The sequence below is a fragment of the Callithrix jacchus genome, chromosome 2 (genome assembly GCF_049354715.1).
Source record: "Callithrix jacchus isolate 240 chromosome 2, calJac240_pri, whole genome shotgun sequence".
Lineage (NCBI taxonomy): Eukaryota > Metazoa > Chordata > Mammalia > Primates > Cebidae > Callithrix > Callithrix jacchus.
The window spans coordinates 169349586-169368234 of record NC_133503.1 but is presented as its reverse complement, the minus strand read 5'-3'; the positions used below and the strand labels follow the sequence as shown (position 1 = coordinate 169368234).

The 18649-nt window shown below is 38.3% G+C and overlaps 1 protein-coding gene across 3 annotated transcripts in view; it reads right to left on the bottom strand.

Annotated features, from left to right (window-relative positions):
- Positions 1–18649, bottom strand: part of RANBP3L (RAN binding protein 3 like) — a 68855-nt gene that overhangs the window by 33248 nt on the left and 16958 nt on the right. For all 3 annotated transcript variants that reach the window (XM_017969957.4, XM_002745050.6, XM_017969956.4), the window contains exon 2: positions 571–629. In XM_017969957.4, the coding sequence (XP_017825446.3) occupies positions 571–629 (59 nt within the window). The remainder of the gene's footprint in view (positions 1–570; positions 630–18649) is intronic.

Here is an 18649-nt window from a genome sequence, read left to right as displayed (position 1 = left end):
CTAGAGATGGGGTATTGATTTATTGATCAGGCTAGCCTCAAACTCCAGGCTTCAAATAATCCTCCCACCTTGGCCTTGAAAAGTGCCAGATTACATGTGCAAGCCATCATGCCCAGAAACTATTCTTATTGTTGGTCTTTCAAAATGGATGATTTTAGTATGATGCCAAAAAAAGCAGACAGAGTTCAAAAGACCCCTTTTAAATCAGATATCATAATTTAGAATTTATTTTTTACCTAGTTTTAGGCCAGGTCAGTGGCGAGGACTCATGAAGAGCTATAGCCCTCCTAATATCTTTCAGCTCCTCCCCTTTTCGAATTACTCCAAATAAAGATATTACTATAGTAAAACAGTATGTTATCCATAGCTGCAAGACAAGTCCTCTGGCTACCCATTCCAGCCATACTGATGTTTGTAGATACTGACTATATAAATAATCCGGAGGCACTACTGTGCTAGTAAAGAACAGGATAAACCTATGCAGCAGTGATGTCTTTCAGGATAACTAGCTTCCTGAAATATAATTATCTTGGTCAAAGTAACATTAAACAAAGAAGTAGTCAATCTTACCTTAAAAGTGTGTTCTCTCTTTTTAAAAACAAATATTGGTTGAGCAATGACAGATTTTTCTGTGAAAAAAAGAAAACAGGCAAGAAATCAAAGCATACTCTGACATTTCTTCCACCAACTAAAAATATTCGAAGACTTTTGTTTGTTTGTTTTCTCTGCATTTGGGTAAAAGTCAAGCTATTTTTACATGGATTCTATAAATTGGACATTTATAAATAATTTAACTGTTAATTACAGAAATAAATACTTGGAAGAAATGATAGCAGTATGTTTCCATAAACAGAGAATCCCATTAAATGAACATGCTTTAAGTGTTTAAGGAAAACATAAGAACCTTTAGAATCTCATCAGGACATAGTGATTAACACCATTACTTTAAGAATAAAAAGTTTCAATGAGTGAAAAACCTAATCTGGGAGTAGTACTTCCACTTAGATTAGATGTGGAGGTATAAATGATAGGTATGCACTGCATTATAACCTTAAAATATCCAGAAATAATTTGTATTTCCTTCACTAGAGTAGTCATACACCAAATTTCATTTTTAATATTTAGATAAAAAATTAGTCTTACACAGTGTTATAAAGTTTGTATTGAACCTTGCCAGCCTTATTAATATTTTGTTTTTTCTTATCTTAGATAAGACAGTAGAAAGAGACTCATTCATTCTAGGGTATACATAAGTGATAACAGCTTTAAAGCTCCAGAATTTTTAAGAAATGTTATATGGCAGTTAAGAACTTGGGCTCTGGAGTTAGTTTAGATAAGCATGTGTTCAAATATAAGTCCACCACTAATTGACTAAATACTTTGGGAAACAATGTATCTTTACTTTAGTTTCCTCATCTGAAAAAAAAATCAAGATTGTAGCAGTACTTGCCTCATAGAGTTTTTGTGAAGACTAAATGAGACTTTTAGATATAATTACTTAAATTTTAATAAAACCAAACAAAAAAGCCTTAAGGATATTAAATATCTGGCATTCCACCAATCCCCATTCTAAAACTCATAACTATCATTGCTAAGTGGTGACAACACATTCTTGAGGAGACTAAGTAAGACCTCAGAACTTTTCTCATTATAGCAGCCATTACCAATATATTGTCTTGGCATGCACTGAGGTAATTTGCCGTCACAGAGCTGAATAAAAAAGTTCTAGCTGACAACTTTCAAGAAACTACCAGACATCTTTTAAATGCCAGAAAAGGATTCCCCATTTCCCCACAATCTTATCGCATAAGAGAGTGTCATAAAGTCTGCAGATAGCTTTTGTGGATCTCCTAGAGCCATGTGAACTTGGGTACCTCCTTCCAGTTCAGTGAAATAAACTGTTTAGTTTTTTATGCAAGCACTTACCATGCTGTCTTCCCTTGGAGCCAAGTGATCCCCAGCAGAAAATCCTCACTAATATATTGGCATTACCATTCATATGAAACTATATTTCAATTCTTTATTGTTTCTTAGAACAAGCTCCTTTTCCAAAAATTACATTAGATGTAAGCAGTGACATTTTCAGAGACTTTGAAAGAAATGGTTTTTGTGAATGTGCACTGGAATATTTATGAATTAGAATAATAAATGGGGCTCTTGTAAACTGGGCTTAGGACAGTTATCCTTAAATAGCGTGGCTTGACCTAAGCCTTCACAAATAATATGTTGACTTTCCCTCTATCAAAACATACAGCTGAAAATATGCAAAAGTGATCCTTAATGTCAGCATTAAAGAGGAAGTCACAGAGGTTACTTGCAGCTTGGAAGGCATATGGCAAAGTAGAAAGGCCACCTTTATCTGCTAATTCAACACATATTTATTGAGCATCTTTTTAGTGCAAGCATTGTGCTGGGAGCTAGGGACACATGGTCTAATTGAAGGTGCATTAGTGACAGAGCAGCCACCTTCTCTCCTTGACACTGCCCAGAACTTGGTTAGCAAAGAGATAACCTTCATGCTTCTTCCACCTAGGTTCTCTCAAGCAATTCTCTTAGCTCTAAAGATTGAGTCAAAAGTAAGCATTTATCAAGCCATTGGGTCTATAGCAGATTTTTTACCTCACCCAGTAGGAGAATCTGAAAGTAAAAACGGGGTCCTTAAAATTATATTCTTAAACTGTAGCCTTTTTTTCTTTCTACTAGTCATTAATTAATCCATTTATTTAGTGAATTTTTATGGAGAAATTACTATGTATAAGATATTTTGCACAGTATTGTGGATGTTAAATTTAGTCTAAAGCTACCTCCTTATAAATTCTGCCTAAATGTTTCTCTGTTCATAGTGAACTGGGTGTTGAAACAGACTGTAACCTACTCCTCTACCATTCTCTGAGTTTCAGCCAATCACAAGAAGCCAACTCTTCAAATAAAGCAAAAACCAGCTGTAACCAATCCAGCTGTTTTTGTACCTCCCTTCCATTTTCTGCAGGTCACTTTCCTTTTTCTGTCCCTAAATCCTCTGACCACATGGTAGCATCAAAGTCTCTCTCAACCTATTATGGTTTGGGGCTGCCCAATTCGCAAATTGTTCTTTGCTCAATTAAATTCTAATTAATTTAATTTAATCTAATAAATTTGATTTGTCTAAATTTTTTTCCTTTAACATGAATAAAACAGTAAAGAAAACAGATGTAGTCCCTACCTTTTATAGAGGTTACACTGAGGAAGAAAAAAAGAACTAAGTACTTAATTACACAGTATTGAAGTTCAACTGGGGTAAGCGTTATAAAAAGGAAGTGCCAGGCTCTTGACAAGTAACCAACAAGAGAATCTTTTTTTGAGGGTAAGGTTTCCAGGAGAGATGATATTTAGGCAGACTTAGAAGTTATCCAGGCAAACGTGGAAGAAGGGCATTTCAAGCAGAGGGAAAAGCAAGAGGAGAAAGTCTCTGAGAAAGGGTGAAGCTTGGCAAATTTCAATAATGAAAGGAACCAGTGTAGCTGATACCGTAAAGCAACAGTGGACAAGGGATACTGAACTGGGCTGGAGATGAGGCTGGAGCTTTGCAAGGCCGTGTAGGTTCTGCCAGGGAGTTCTGTTTTTATTTCAAGAAAAATGGGATGTTGAAGAGGGATTTTAAGCAGGGAAGTGGTTTGCTCTGATACGAAGTTTTTCTTTTAAAGATCATCCCTCCTGTGGTTATGAAAGGGTATTAGGGGGAAGGAGAGAAGGGTGGGGAAATAAGGAATCTAATTAAGAGACTAGTCTAAGTTCTAGAAAAGAGTTGATGAGGCTGCGCTTTCTTTCTTTGTTTAAAACCAACCATCTGACAGGGTGCGGTGGCTCACGCCTGTAATCCTAGCACTTTGAGAGGCCGAGGCGGGAGGATCATAAGGTCAGGAGATAGAAACCATCCTGGCCAATATGGTGAAACCTCATCTCTACTAAAAATACAAAAATTAGCTGGGCATGGTGGCTTGTGCCTATACTGTCAGCTACTCGGAGGCAGGAGAATCTCAGAAGTTGCGGTGAGCCAAGATCGCACCACTGCACTCAAGCCTGGCTACAGAACGTGACTCTGTCTCAAAAAAAAAAAAAAAAAAAAAAATGCATCCATGATTTTTTTTTAAGAGAAATTGACTAATTAGAAGTTTAAAATAAAGTCTTCTGCAAAAAGGGAAGAAAATGAGGGGATAAGAAATACTTTAAAACTTAAAAATTAATTTTGATATTTTGCTTGTTTTAAGATTCGTGTAGCATTTAATGAATCTCAATATTAATTGTTGGTTTTTTCCAAAATACTTCATTAACAGAAGACATTTATTCACCTTACAAATATTGCATTGAGTACAAGAAAGAACTCAAAGTACTATCTATTCAATTCTGTTACAAGAAAGAACCCAAAGTACTATCTATTTAATTCAATCTCAGTTCATTTGTAATTCTCCGTAAGAGAGGTACATTGTGGGTCAAGTGCTTTTATCCATCATCTGGCGTACATTATTTATTTTAATAATCTGTGGATTAAATATGCTTTCTGCCACTTACAGATGAGGAATCTAAGGCTTGGTTTAATGCATCACTCAAATGCATACCATTAGTAAGTGGCAACACCTTTAATTAAATCTAGGCCTCTTGCTTCCAAAACCATTTATTTAACTTCAATTTAACTTGCTTCCAAAACCATTTATTTAACTTCAACACTAACATATTGTCCTAAATGGCTCTGCCAGCACAAATCAGTCCCATATGTATGATATGTGACATAATGTAGCACTATGTCAAAGAAAAATCAGTATAAAATAACAGGATTTTCAACTTTGTCAAAGTTGATTGACCATACATGTGAACTTTGACTTTCTCCTTAAATCAGAAATCACAAAATAACAGGGTTTCTGTGTGTGTGTGTGCAGGGGAGGAAGAGGAAGCCACCATAAATACAAGGAAAAATGAAGAGAAATAATAGCAACAAAATTTTGGAAGCTGGTAGGTGGTAACTGACTTTACAGTCCAGGAAAGCTGAACTGCAAGCTTAAGTCAGCAGCGGGGATGCTAGAAAGCAAGCCGGCTGACCACTCCCCCGCTACAGAAACACTAGAAGTCCAGGAATTGGTACCTCTAAGTACCTCTGGAAGCAGAAATGATGTTTGGCTGAAAATAAGGAAGATATTTTGTCTATTCAGCAGCAAAGCAACTGTCCCTCTCCTAACCTAGCAGAAGACTGGGGGTTATTCCCTGGAAAAGATAAAACATCAAGCACAGTTTAAAGTGGAGGATCAATAATGAAAGGACTAGGTGAAAGTTTACATACTATATTAGTTCTCCTTATAATTTGCTTTAACAAATTATCCCAACTTCAGTGGCCTAAAATAATACAAATTTATTATGTTACATTTCTGGAAGTCAGAAGTCTGAAATGGATCAGCAAGGATGTATTCCTTCTAAAGACTCTGTGGTTGAATACATTCCCTTGACTTTTTCAGGTTTTAGAGGTGCCTGCATTCCTTAGTTCATGGCCTTGCCATTACTCCAACCTCTGCTTCTGCTATTACATTGCCTTCTTTGACTCTGACTCTCCTGCTTCCCTCTTTGTTTTAGGATAATCCTTATAATTACATTGGACCCACCCAAATAATCTAGGATAATCTCCCCATATCAAGATCCTTAACTTAGTCACATCTGCAAGTTTTATTTTGCCATCTAAGGGTATGTACTTACAGGTTTGGGGCATTAGAATGTGAACAGCTTTAGGAAGACATTATTTTGTCTACCATGTATACAAAATGTTAAGCTCTTGTTCTACTCAATTCACAGAATGCTGGCAGCCAGGTTATTTCCTCTAGGGAGAAAATCAGAAGATTTTTCTCTGGAAAGTCTGACCAGCCCTAAGGAAAAGACCTAAAGATATTGACAAAAAGTTTCCCCAATGACTGGTCAAGCCAGATGATGAGCTCCCATTTTACCAGCTACAAAGCTGCCAGGCAGCTTTTTGTGTCCCTCTCTTAAAAACAAGCAGGCAGTCAATGTATCATCAGACATAAAACACAATGATTAAACAAGTAAACAGGAGAAAAGTAAATTGGATAAAAAGAGTGATTAAAAAAAAAATATGGCTGGGCGCGGTGGCTCACGCCTGTAATCCCAGCACTTTGGGAGGCTGAGGCAGGTGGATCACGAAGTCAACAGATCGAGACCATCCTGGTTAACATGGTGAAACCCTGTCTCTACTAAAAAATACAAAAATTAGCTGGGCATGGTGGCACGTGCCACCCGAGTAGTAATCCCAGCTACTCGGAAGGCTGAGGCAGGAGAATTGCCTGAACCTAGGAGGTGGAGGTTGCGGTGAGCTGAGAATGCGCCATTGCACTCCAGCCTGGGTAACAAGAGCGAAACTCCGTCTCAAAAAAAAAAAAAAAAAAAAATATATATATATATATATATATATGTCATTCATGTACTCACAAATAATAAACATCCATCACATAGAAGCAGAATATTATATTTTTAAAAAAGAACATAGAACAAGAATATGCTTTTAAAAATTAAACTTTAAAATATGATAGTAGAATTAACAAAATAATCAATCTTGATTTAAAAAAATAAAATATTTGGAAAATAAGTTTGAGTAAATCAACCAGAAAGCAGAACATAAGAACAGAAATGGAAAATAGAAGAAAAATGTAAGAAAACCCAGGTGACTAGCCCAAAAATCCACTTCAACACTTGACTAATAGAAACTCTAGGAAAAAAGAATATAGAATACAAAAAAGATGAAATTATCAACAAATGGATCACGAATATTTGCCCAAATTGAAGAACATAATCTCCAGATTGCAAGATCCCATCCAATGCTCAGGACGACATGAAAATTAACCCAATCCAATGCATATCATGAAAACCTAGAATGCTGTGGATAAAGAAAATGTCCTAATGGTATCCAGGGGGAATAAAAAAGTCACATACAAAGGGTCAGGTATCAGAACAGCTTTAGGTTTCCCAAGAGCAACACTGGAAATCAGAAAGCAAAAGAGCAATACTTTCAATACCTTGAGGGGAAATTATTTCAAGCCTGGAATTGTATACAAACAGAAACCATTGATTAAGTGTGACAATATGATAAAAACATTTCTAGACTGCAGGGTCTCAGATGGGTATCCCACGCCCACCCATTCTCAGGATGCTTCTGGAGATGTGCTCTACCAAAAGAAATAGTAAACTAAGGATCCAGGACCAGCAGAACCAACTCAAGAGACAAAGGGGATGCTGGTGAAGGGATGTCTTAGAATGTCAGTACACACCAAGCACAGAGAGCACCTAATCCAGAATAGGGGTTGTCCCTGAGGAGACTCCAGGGATAATGTCTCCAAGAAGGTGGGACTAAAACTAATTGAAAATCTCAAGTGGTTGAATATTTCAAAAGGGTGTTTAGAAGATTGTAGGAAATTTAAGGGCTCAACTGGTGATAAGAATATTGAGAACTAAGAAAACAACAACAAAAACAATGAAAATTATTAACTCCAGAGAAACAATAAGTAGAGAAAAAAGGAAGAGTAACCATAATATATTACATGGCTCAGTTGCAATAGCATTTAAAGTCAATACGAAATACTGATCTAATCAAGTTTAGGATTCTGTGATCTGGGGAAGACAGAGGAATATGCATGTGTGTGGTGGTGGTGGTGGTTGCAGTGCTCAGGGAAATCTGTGAAAGGGAGCTAATTCTTCCATAGCAACAAGCCAATAGTGCCTAAACCTCAAAGTAAAGAAACAGCGTGATATGTGGAGATATGGAGGTTAATGCCAAAAGAAACAGTGGTGACAGTTAGATATGGTTGTCTCTGGGGATCAAGAAAAGGGAGAGCAAAGGAGGGGACAAGGATGAGCGTTTCCTGTTTTATCAGAAAAGCTTCACAAAACCATTTGGTTCCTTAAATCACATGAATATGTATAACTTTGAAAATATAAAAATTAAAAAATAATCCTTTTTCTACCATAGTGTCAGACTCCCAGAATTAGAGGACAAACCCTATGCTGCTTGCCAAACATAGACTTCTTACTGAGTTATACTGCCCAGCAAGCATACAGTACCTTGCTTCTTGGTCTTAATTGTTCTTCACATTAAAATATGTGGAAATAAAGTGTGAGCAAGATAGAGTTACTGAGTTCAAAAAGCAATCAAAACTTCCCCAGAATAACAGAAGATCTTTTTGTGATGCCATCTAAAGCTCTGGAAGACATTTGCTTTTGTTCTTGGCCTTCTCCTTTATTCAAAACACTCATCTGAGTCTGTAGACTGGAACTCACTAAGAAGAAAATCCAGTACAGTGGGCCCTGTCATCTGTGGCTTCAGCTACAAATGGTCAGCTGCAGTTCAGATACGTTGAGAGACAACATTCATGTAACATTACAGTATATTGTTAAAATTATCCTAGATTATCATTCTTAATCTTTTGTTGTGCTTAATTTGAAAATTAAATTTTATTATAGGTATGCATAGAGGAAAAAAGAATTCAGCTGAATGTTATGTATATATTTAATAGCTTTGTCCTCCAGGATTTCAAAGTATTATACTATCACAGTCAGTGTTTATAATAAACTTTTTTTTTCTATTTTAATATGTACTATATTTCCCCCTACCCCAAATTTTGGGTGGCTTATAAGGTGTCCCTACCTTTTCTTTCCATGTGTTTAACTGGTACCTGATCTCTGACAAACCTATTTCAACTGGGAAGGTAACTGGAGGATTTTGTTGCTGGGTCCTCTCAGAGGTGGGGATTTGAAAGGATCTACTGAGTCAAAAGAAGATGTCAAAGAAAGACACTGAGAATGGAGTACCCTTGACTTCATTGTACTTCAGTGGGCATGGGGAACAGGCAGCTCCTAGAGGTCCCCAAGTTTCTGCCCTATAGCTTCTCCCACCTAGATTTTAGCACACTTCTTCTTTCCACTTGGTAGTGTAGGAAAGGTGGAAACCCAGTTCTCCACGCTGGATAGAACTAGGCTACTCTAGCCAGGGCTTAAAGGGTTGTGTAAACAGCCTTGGCAGGAAAGAGGGTGGCAACAAACCCCCTGCAGAGGGGAAGGCACTGCCAAATGGGTCAACTCTAATTGCTACCAGGACTGGAATTATCCACTTAAACTGTAGCTCTGGCAGTTCCCTGAATTTTCTTCTGCCTTTATATATATCTTTTTTGAAAATGTTTTGTAATTGATCCCCAAAGATGTGATCATCACGTGCAGTGAACTTCTAATTTGGGGATGATCAGGGACTAGAATGGTTTTATAAGGACTTTCTTTGTTTTTTTAATAGATCTTTTTCAATGGCTATCACAGCATGCTCCATTATATTTTACTATTGTTTTAGTGTAAGGACATTATTCTTTGAAATATTATTTTTTCTTTCTTTTTAAAGATAATAGCTACCATATGAAATGCATATGTGTATCATGACTAGTCTTTACTCTTTTACCTTTTGAAATGTTTGACTTAATATGACTTTAAGAAGTAGTATGAAAATTTAGATCTGGCTGATCACCAGGGATACTTCTTTTATGCACTGGCATAATATAAAAATTTACATTTGTGTCATACTTTACCTATTATAAGACATATTTAAATATATTAATATTTAGTAAATAAAAGAATGACTACTAGGAACTAGAGTTATGGTTTTAAAAATCTGAGCTTTGTAGAAAAACAGACCTGGATTCAAATTCTATCCCCTCAAGTTACTGTGTAGACTGGGACAGGTCATTGGACTCCTGGAGTCCAGGTCTTCTCACCTATGAAATGGGGATCATTAGATCTACCTTATAGAGCTGTAACAATTCAGCAAGGTCATGTATGTAAAACCCTCTGCACAGTGCCTGCCTCAGAAAAAATGCTCAGTAAGCTGCAGCTCTTATTACATGATATGATCCTCAAGAAGTTAGTTATTAAATGCTTTGCTCATGAGAGAACTAAGGCTCTAAAATTACAGGACTGTCTCAGGTCATACAGATAATTCTTAGAGATCTGAGACTACAGGACATGAGAGCTGACTCCAAATCTTTTTTCTCTAAGTCAACTTCCTTCCTGGCTTCCATTGTGAGTTAAATGACTATTTTACATCTTCTTCTTTTCTGAAATGTGACATGTCTGGGCTATGATGGCTCTCTCCTGCCTTCCATAGTACAGAGTACAAACCTGGTTGGGACATGATCCTACATTGTGTGAGTCTACCTGCACTTCAGTTTTGCTGTATAGAAAACACTGCAAGATGGCTCTATTATTCTTGTCATTATTTGTGCATATTTTGACTCTAAAGAGGTTTGTTCAAGAATGTCTGTAGGCAAATGGCATAGTGATCCTAGCAATATAAAATCACTATGTATATATTTCTTGTCAGCCACTGGCAACAATAACTCAGAAGAATGTGTTCCTTTTGACAGGGCATACCCATTTCTGCCTAATTTGAATTGTCTCTAAATAAGACTATTGTGTGCTTTCGTGACAAAGTTACTTGCAGTCTTTATTTGAATAAATTTATTAGCAGCAAATGTGGGACTTCTGGATTGATAATGCCAGAAAGAACGGTTTGTTCTTTCTCTACACTGCTCCCTTATTTAGGCCCAAGGGCTCAGAAAGTTGCAGAATGTGTACTAGGATGTGCCTGGTCAACCTGATACCATTTGGAAATACATATTTAATTTGACAGCATTTGTAAATCACATATTTTTCACTCAAAATAACTCACAGTGTGAAAATGCTTCCATATGTTAAAAATGGGTCTCTCTGCTTTGCTGAGGGAGTGGGGAACAAAGTCTAGGTTATATGGGATGTTGAAAATATACATTGAGCAGGCACATATGCAAGTCTAGAATGGTATCGTCTTAAAGTTAATTTTAAATAATAATTAGTAGATTTTTAATTACTGCTAACATTAAAGAGATACTTTTGACACAAAATATCCTATCAGTAAGAACTAAATCACTCTTTAAAAATATTACTAATAAGTTAATACAGCTGAAATATAGCTTCATATATGGAGTCCAGATAAATTTAAACTCTTCCCCCTTGGTGAAGAAACATACTATTTTAAAATTTCTTCATGGATTCCAAGGACACAGGCCGGATGGAGAAGCTTGATTGCAACTTCTTCCAATTCCAAAACTCTTTTCTTTAAAACTTATTCCTCTTTGTCTTGAGCCTTTGAGCACATAGAAGAAAAAGCTCCTTGTTTTTCCATTTCCACAGGAATAAGTGGATGTTATTCCACTGAGAACAAGTCTTTGGCAGCCTAGTCAGGAAGGAGCTGAGTTGCCATCCAAAGCCTGCCCAGCCCAGGAGGGGCCTGGACCCCATTCCCCTCTAGGGAACTCCCAGGAGGTCGAGGTTCCTCTTCTCCTTGCGTTTGAGGGCTGAACTGCCCTCCTGGCCCTCAGGCATAGAAATGTAGCAGGAATAGCATGATGCCTGTGGTAGATGGTTCTGCAAGGATGTATCTTACTGTACTGTATTAGAACTAGTTTGGGAGAAATAAAGCCCAGGTACCAATCTGTACCCTTACCAGAAATGTTTTGTTCACCAAGCTAATGAAAATTGGCAGAGAAAAGTTTTTACTTTTAAAATTTATATGACTTGAAATATTCCCATGAACACTGAAAACAATCCTTTAAATTTATATATTCCTGAGGATGTCTGGCTAGCTCAGTTGGCTCACTGCAACCTCTGCCTCCTGAGTTCAAGCAATTCTTGTGCCTTAGCCTCCTGAGTGTCTGGGATTACAGGCACCCACCACCATGCCAGGCTAACTTTTGTATTTTTAGTAGCAATGGGGTTTCAGCATGTTGTCCAGGCTGGTTTCAAACTCCTGACCTCAGGTGATCCACCCGCCTCAGCCTTCCAGAGTGCTGAGATTACAAGTATGAGCCACTATGCCCGGCACAGTAATTTTTAGCTTACTTAGTTTTCAAAATGAAAAATGTTTTAAAAACACCAAAACTTTAATCCATATTTGAGAATGAAGCTTCTTATAACAAAAATTTGTCTTGTCTAATAAACAGAACCTCATAATCTGTGGTACTGCTATATGTCTTGCCTATGCTATATATATAAACACACACACACACACCTTTATCTGCCACTTCATGTCTCTGCAGACAAGTTTAACACAACCAATCATAGACCAAAGTAATCAATTTTCAGCATTCACAGGCTTTCTTCTTACTTTACTCTTACTCTTTCAATAGCAATATCCTTCCTTTTATTAGAACGATTGCTTAAACAGGTCATGATAAAGGTCTGAAATATGGTTTTTTTCATGTAGATGAAGTCCCACTCCAGAGAGATGACCATGTTATTGAGCTATAGTTGCTGCAAGTCTTAAAGTTTCTCTGAATCTGATGAGGGAAAGGAATTTGGGTCTCATTAGCACTGAGTTCTTTCAGGACCTGAAGCCCATCCTGCCATTATACAGGTCACACATAAAAATCTCTTCCTTATCTCTCCTGTTTGAGTAGTAGGTTGGGTCCCCTCTCCTCACTTTCATTTTAAACTCTGTCCTCCTTCTGAATCAACTCACAGACATATATTTTATATTCTTTTGATGTTGCTTTAGTTAGTATGAAAAGATACCTTCACACCAGCATCCCTTGTTAAAAGTCTAGATCTTGAAGATGGCCGATTGCTAACATCTCGGGACTGCAGCTGTCAGTGAAGGCGCAGAGAACTAGACTATGCCACACTTTCAGACAAATTCTGATTGCTCATGGAGCAGAAGATCCCCAGTGGAGGAATCACATGGGTCGCCAGCGCGATTTTCCTGGCCGGCGCAGCGGTTCCGCTGGTGCAGCAGTTCTGCCGGCGCCTCGGCAGGGCAGCTCTCGGAGCAGAGTAAACAGGTTTGGAGGACACACAAGGGCCCCCAGCATGACACCAGAGCCCAGCGCAGCAGCTGTGACAGCACCTCGGCGGGGCAGCGCTCAGCGCAGAGTAAATGGGACCGGCTCCCCTTCTGACCGAGGTTTGGAGCCCCAGGAAGGCAGAGTCGCCCACTACGGACACAAGAAGGAAGCCAGACAAGAGAATCCTGGGCAAAGAAGCACCATCAGTTTTAACGCCGCTGCTCTGGCCCTGGGAACTAACAACCTGGACGCCCACTCAAGAGACCTAATCTGAAAGTTGGTAAATTCAAAGACCACAGGAGGATAAACTTACAATGACGGGAAGAAACCAGCGTAAAAAAGCTGAGAATACTCAAAGTCAGAACGCCTCTCCCTCTAAAGATGATCACAGTTCCACATCAACAATGGAAAAAGGCTTGATGGAGAACGAGCGCATCCCAATGCTAGAATATCGCTTCAGGGAATGGATAATAACAAACTTCGGTGAGTTAAAAGAACATGTTGTAGCCCAACGTAAAGAAACTAAGAACTTTGAAAAAAAGTTTGATGAAATCCTATTGAGAATAGACAACTTAGAGAGGAGTATGAGTGAAATAATGGAACTGAAGAATACAATACAGGAACTCCAAGAAGTTTGCACAGGTTTAAACACTCAAATTGTTCAGTTAGAAGAAGGGATATCAGAGGTCAAAGTCCAACTTAATGAAATAAAACGCGAAGAAAAGATTAGAGAAAAAAGGATAAAAAGGAATGAGCAAAGTCTCCAAGAAATGTGGGACTATGTGAAAAGACCAAATCTACATTTGATAGGTGTACCTGAATGCGACAGAGAGAATGAATCCAAGATGGAAAATACCCTTCAGGAAATTATTCAGGAAAATTTTCCTAAACTAGCAAAGCAGGTCAATATTCAACCCCAGGTAATACAGAGAACACCACAAAGATATTCCTCAAGAAGAGCAACCCCAAGGCATATAATCATTAGATTCACTAGGGCTGAAACGAAGGAGAAAATACTAAGGGCAGCCAAAGAGAAAGGTCAGGTTACCCACAAAGGCAAGCCTATTAGACTTACAGCAGATCTCTCAGCAGAAACTCTACAAGCCAGAAGAGAATGGGGGCCAATATTCAACATCCTCAAAGAACAGAACCTTCAGCCCAGAATTTCATATCCAGCCAAACTAAGCTTCACAACTGAAGGAAAAATAAAATCTTTCATGAACAAGCAAGAACTCAGAGATTTTATTACCACCAGGCCTGCTTTACAAGAGCTTCTGAAAGAAGCATTACACACAGAAAGAAACAACCAGTATCAGCCCTTCTAAAAATATACCAAAAAGTAAAGAGCACCAACATAAAGAAGAATTTACACCAACGAATGGATAAAACAGCCAGTTAACATCAAATGGCAGTAACCCTAAATTTAAATTGACTAATCCCCCAATCAAAAGACACAGCCAAAACCCAACGGCATGTTACATCCAGACCTGTTTCACAGGCAAGGATACGCAAAGACTCAAAACAAAGGGATGGAGAAAGATTTACCAACCAAATGGAGAGCAAAAATAAATAAATAAATAAATAAATAAAAAGCAGGAGTTGCAATTCTCATATCGGATAAAATAGATTTTAAAGGAACAAAGATATAGTGGTAAAAGGATCAATGCAACAACAAGAGCTAACGATCCTAACACCCAGATACATAAAGACTTAGACACAATGAGACAGAAAATTAATAAGGATATCAAGGACTTGAACTCAGATCCGGAACAAGTAAACTTAATAAATATTTATAGAGCTCTCCATTTCAAATAAACAAAATAAACATTCTAGTCAATACCACATCACACCTACTCATAGGTTTAAATGAAACATTCATTGGCCATTATTAATACCCATTTTCTTTTCAAAATAAAGCAATATTTCCATTCACTCTCCCTCCTTCTCTTCCTCTTTCTTCCTCTCCTTTACTCATTTTTTTCTTCTTCCCTTCACTCAAAATAAAGAAATTAACTTGTAAACCTCTAAATCCAGGTCGGCAATGTCTCTCTTATTGCTAGAATTCCTTCCTTCCCTTCCCTCTCTCCCTCCCTCCCTCCCTCCCCCCTTCCTCCCTTCCTTCATCCCTCCCTTCAAAAAAAAAAAGTCTAGATCTTATTCCTTTGACCTTTTGTTTGTTTATTGGCATCCACAGGGTGTGAGGTATGTGATCACTGGGTAGAAGGAATGCAGCTTTTTAATGAATACAGGTATTTACTGCATTTTAAATCCTGACTTTTGAATATTTTGCTAGATTTGCCAACAGACTACATTAAAAAGCAACTCAGGTGTGAAACTTACCTTGCCTAAGAGTTGATTAAAATTTTAAGTCAAGTTAATGATTTAATGTGATAGTTGAGCCAACACTTGATATAAAAACCCAGTTTAAATAAAAGTGAATTACAATAATGACTACTATTTAGTCCCTTTTTAATTTGAGGTTTGGCATACTCCCTCTTTATTTTGTCAAAAACCCAAACTGCTCTCCAAGACTGTATCAGTCCAGTTCCAAAAATGGTACGTTGCTATCTTTTGCATTTCATGCAGTGTGGGACATAGGGGCTATGCAGTTATTTAAAGTTAAGCAAAAACTGCTAGCCTAATTAGCAAGCCACTTGCTCTGAGCTGCTAGATGTGCACTGATATATCTGCATTTTTGCAACTGTTTCTTTTCCAGTCAAACATACCCTTTTGGGAGACAGTTGGATGTAGTTGGTAATTCATATAGAAATTAACTGGTGATTTAATAGCAACCTATTCTAAACAATGGAAACACAAATTCAGTTCAAGGGCCAGCCATCATCCAAGCCCTTTGCAGGTACTTAGCTGAACATCTATTTTGTACCAGCTTAAGAGGCAGTGAGCATGAGTGAAAGCCCAGTCTCTGGAGTCCAGATCTTGGGTCAGGAGCTTGGCTGAAGACCCCAGCTGTGAGACCTCCTGGGACTTTCACAAAGAAATGAGCTAATACATCAAAAGTGCTGAAAAACAGTGTCTAGTCTATAACAAACACTTCATAAATGTGATTTGTTTGTAAGTGACATGTTAGCACTGTGATATGGTCTAGGGTATGAATCCATTTTTTCTGCTCTCAAAAACAGCGCAATTGAGTCAGCATTAACACAAAAGAATAATTCTTGGCAAAGCTCAGAATCTTAGTTTTGAAAGTGATTTTATAGGTCCCCTTGTGGAACTTATCATCTAAGTTGTTTAGAGCATGCTTAGTGGATGACCTTCCATAACAAAGAATATCAATAAGGGTTCAAATGTTTGCTCTTGCTAGATTTTGCTTCATGTGTGGAGCACACTAGTGTACATGCTACATGTGTGCCAGGATCTTGGCCCTTCATCCCACAGGGTCAGCCTCCTGAATTGACCTCAAAGTGCTGTATTATTTTTAATATATGCCTTATTGTGAGAAAATGAAGAGAAGCACTGTTTCTTGTAATTGACTTTAGAAGACACTAGCAAAGATAGCATAATTTGTATGTGAATGTTAGATTAAATTATACCACTTAAAGTGGTATATATTGACCTAGTGGGGAATTGGTACCCCAAGTGTGGTTGCCAGGACCAGGAAACTCACATTCAGAGGCTTCTCATTACAAGCTTGTCATCTTTTCACCTCAATCAATATCTGAGCCTTTGAGATTTAGCATAATCAACATCATAAATGAATTTCCATTGGTGAAATGAATGGCATTCAAGACCTTGGATTGCCTGAAATATTTAGGACACTTGCCAGTCTTACACAACCTGGACAGAAGAATCTGGCAAGGCTTATAGCCTGTACTTTTAGGTACAATGTCCAGAGCTTTATACTGAAAGGTCCCAGTGTCCATTAATGAGCAGGATAATTCTTGATTACTGGCTGACTGCACAGAATACTGCCTGGAGAATGTCATTTTGTCTGAGAAAATCTTTTGGGCAAGATATAATCAGATTACCTAAGGAACAGAGAATTTGGGACATCATATGCAATGTTTTATGCTTATTTGCTAATTAATATTTGTTTAGTAAATAGCCATCTATGTGAAAGAATTTAACCTAAGGTTTGCTTTATTTTAACATGGTGTTGAGGTTGTGGAGGAGTAGCTTACTTTTACTGCATCCCTAACTTTTTACTGGTTATTACTAGCTCCCCCAAAGAACCTAAAAGATACAGATGATCAAATTAACTCAAGTTGGCATGTAATATTTCCCACCTCTCTCACTGTCAAAGCCAAAGGGCTTACCAGGGCAGACATCTAACTGCTCCTCTCCCTTCTCCCTATCTCTCAATCATTTCCTTACACTTATTTAAGCTAACTCAATTACACTGGCCTCCTTTTATCCCTCCAACACAGTCATTCTTAAAGTGTGATCTCTGCAACTGCCGCAACAGCATTTCTCTGAGAACTTGTTAGAAATGAACATTCTTGACTCCTTCCTTCCACTCCCCTCAGAACTTCTGAATCAGAAAGTCAGAGTGGGACCCAGCAATTGTATTTTAATAAGATCTCCAGGAGATTCTGCAGTTAATGCTAAAGTTTGAGAATCACAGACCTAGATAACTGTGATAGAAATATTGCTCTAACTGAAATGAATCAATAACCATGTCAGAACAAATGTAGGTGAAGTGTGATTTCTAAAACTCAGTCTTTGTACTTACTCTTTATTCTACCTGGATTGCTCTTCCCCCAGATGTTGCGCAATCCACTCCCTCACCTCTTTCAGGTCTTGACTCAAATTCACCTTCTTAATGAGGTCTTTCCTGAACACCCTGCTTAAATCAGACCTCCATTATGACACTCCATTTTGCCTGCTTTATTTTTTTCCATAATCTCTGTCTTCATTATTATCATTTGCACCATTGGTCCCTAACCTTTTTGGCATGAAGGACTGGAAGACAATTTTTCCACAGATGGTGGTAAGGTGGGTGGGGATAGTTTCGAAATGAAACTGCCCCACCTCATATCATCAGACATTAGATTCTCATAAGAAGCATGCAACCTAGATCCCTCACATGCACAGTTCACAATAGGGTTTGCACTACTGTGAGACTATAACATGCATTGCTCTGACAGGAGGCAGAGCTCAGGTGGTAATGCTCACTCATGCCCTGCTCACCTCCTGCTGTGATACCCAGTTCCAAACAAGCCATGGACTCCTGATTTGCACTATATATTTTGCTCATTTATCTTCTTTATTGTTTGCATTTCTGCCTCGGAGAAAATAAGCTTTTTGTGGGTAGAATTTTTTGTTTGCTTTGTTCACTAGAGTCGAGAACAGTGCCTGATAAGTGGCAGCCACTAAGTATTTATTAAATAAAATAAATGAAGAGCTACATAAATTCAAACAAGGTGAAGTAGAGATGGGGTCAAAAAATATTCATGGGGGGAGGACTCAAGATGGTGCTGTGAGAAAAACCCAGGATTGGAGCTCGCGTTGAGTCTGCGGAGAGGTGAGTCTGAGCTGCATTTCCAGACTGATCTTTGTTGCCCATGGAATGGGGAAATTCCCAAGTGAAGAGGACACACAGAACGCCAGACAGAACCTCCGCCTGGCAAAGCCGGCAGCCGGGGTGGCAGCGGCCGGCCCTGCCCAGTGCTCCCCACAGGGCGCGCTTGTCCGGGTGCCCTGTTGAACCAGCAACCGGAGACGTGAGAGGGCTGGACTTGAGACTGAGCTAGTATTGGACAGTGGGCCAGCCCAGGGGATTGCAGGGACAGAGCGTTAGGGGTGGC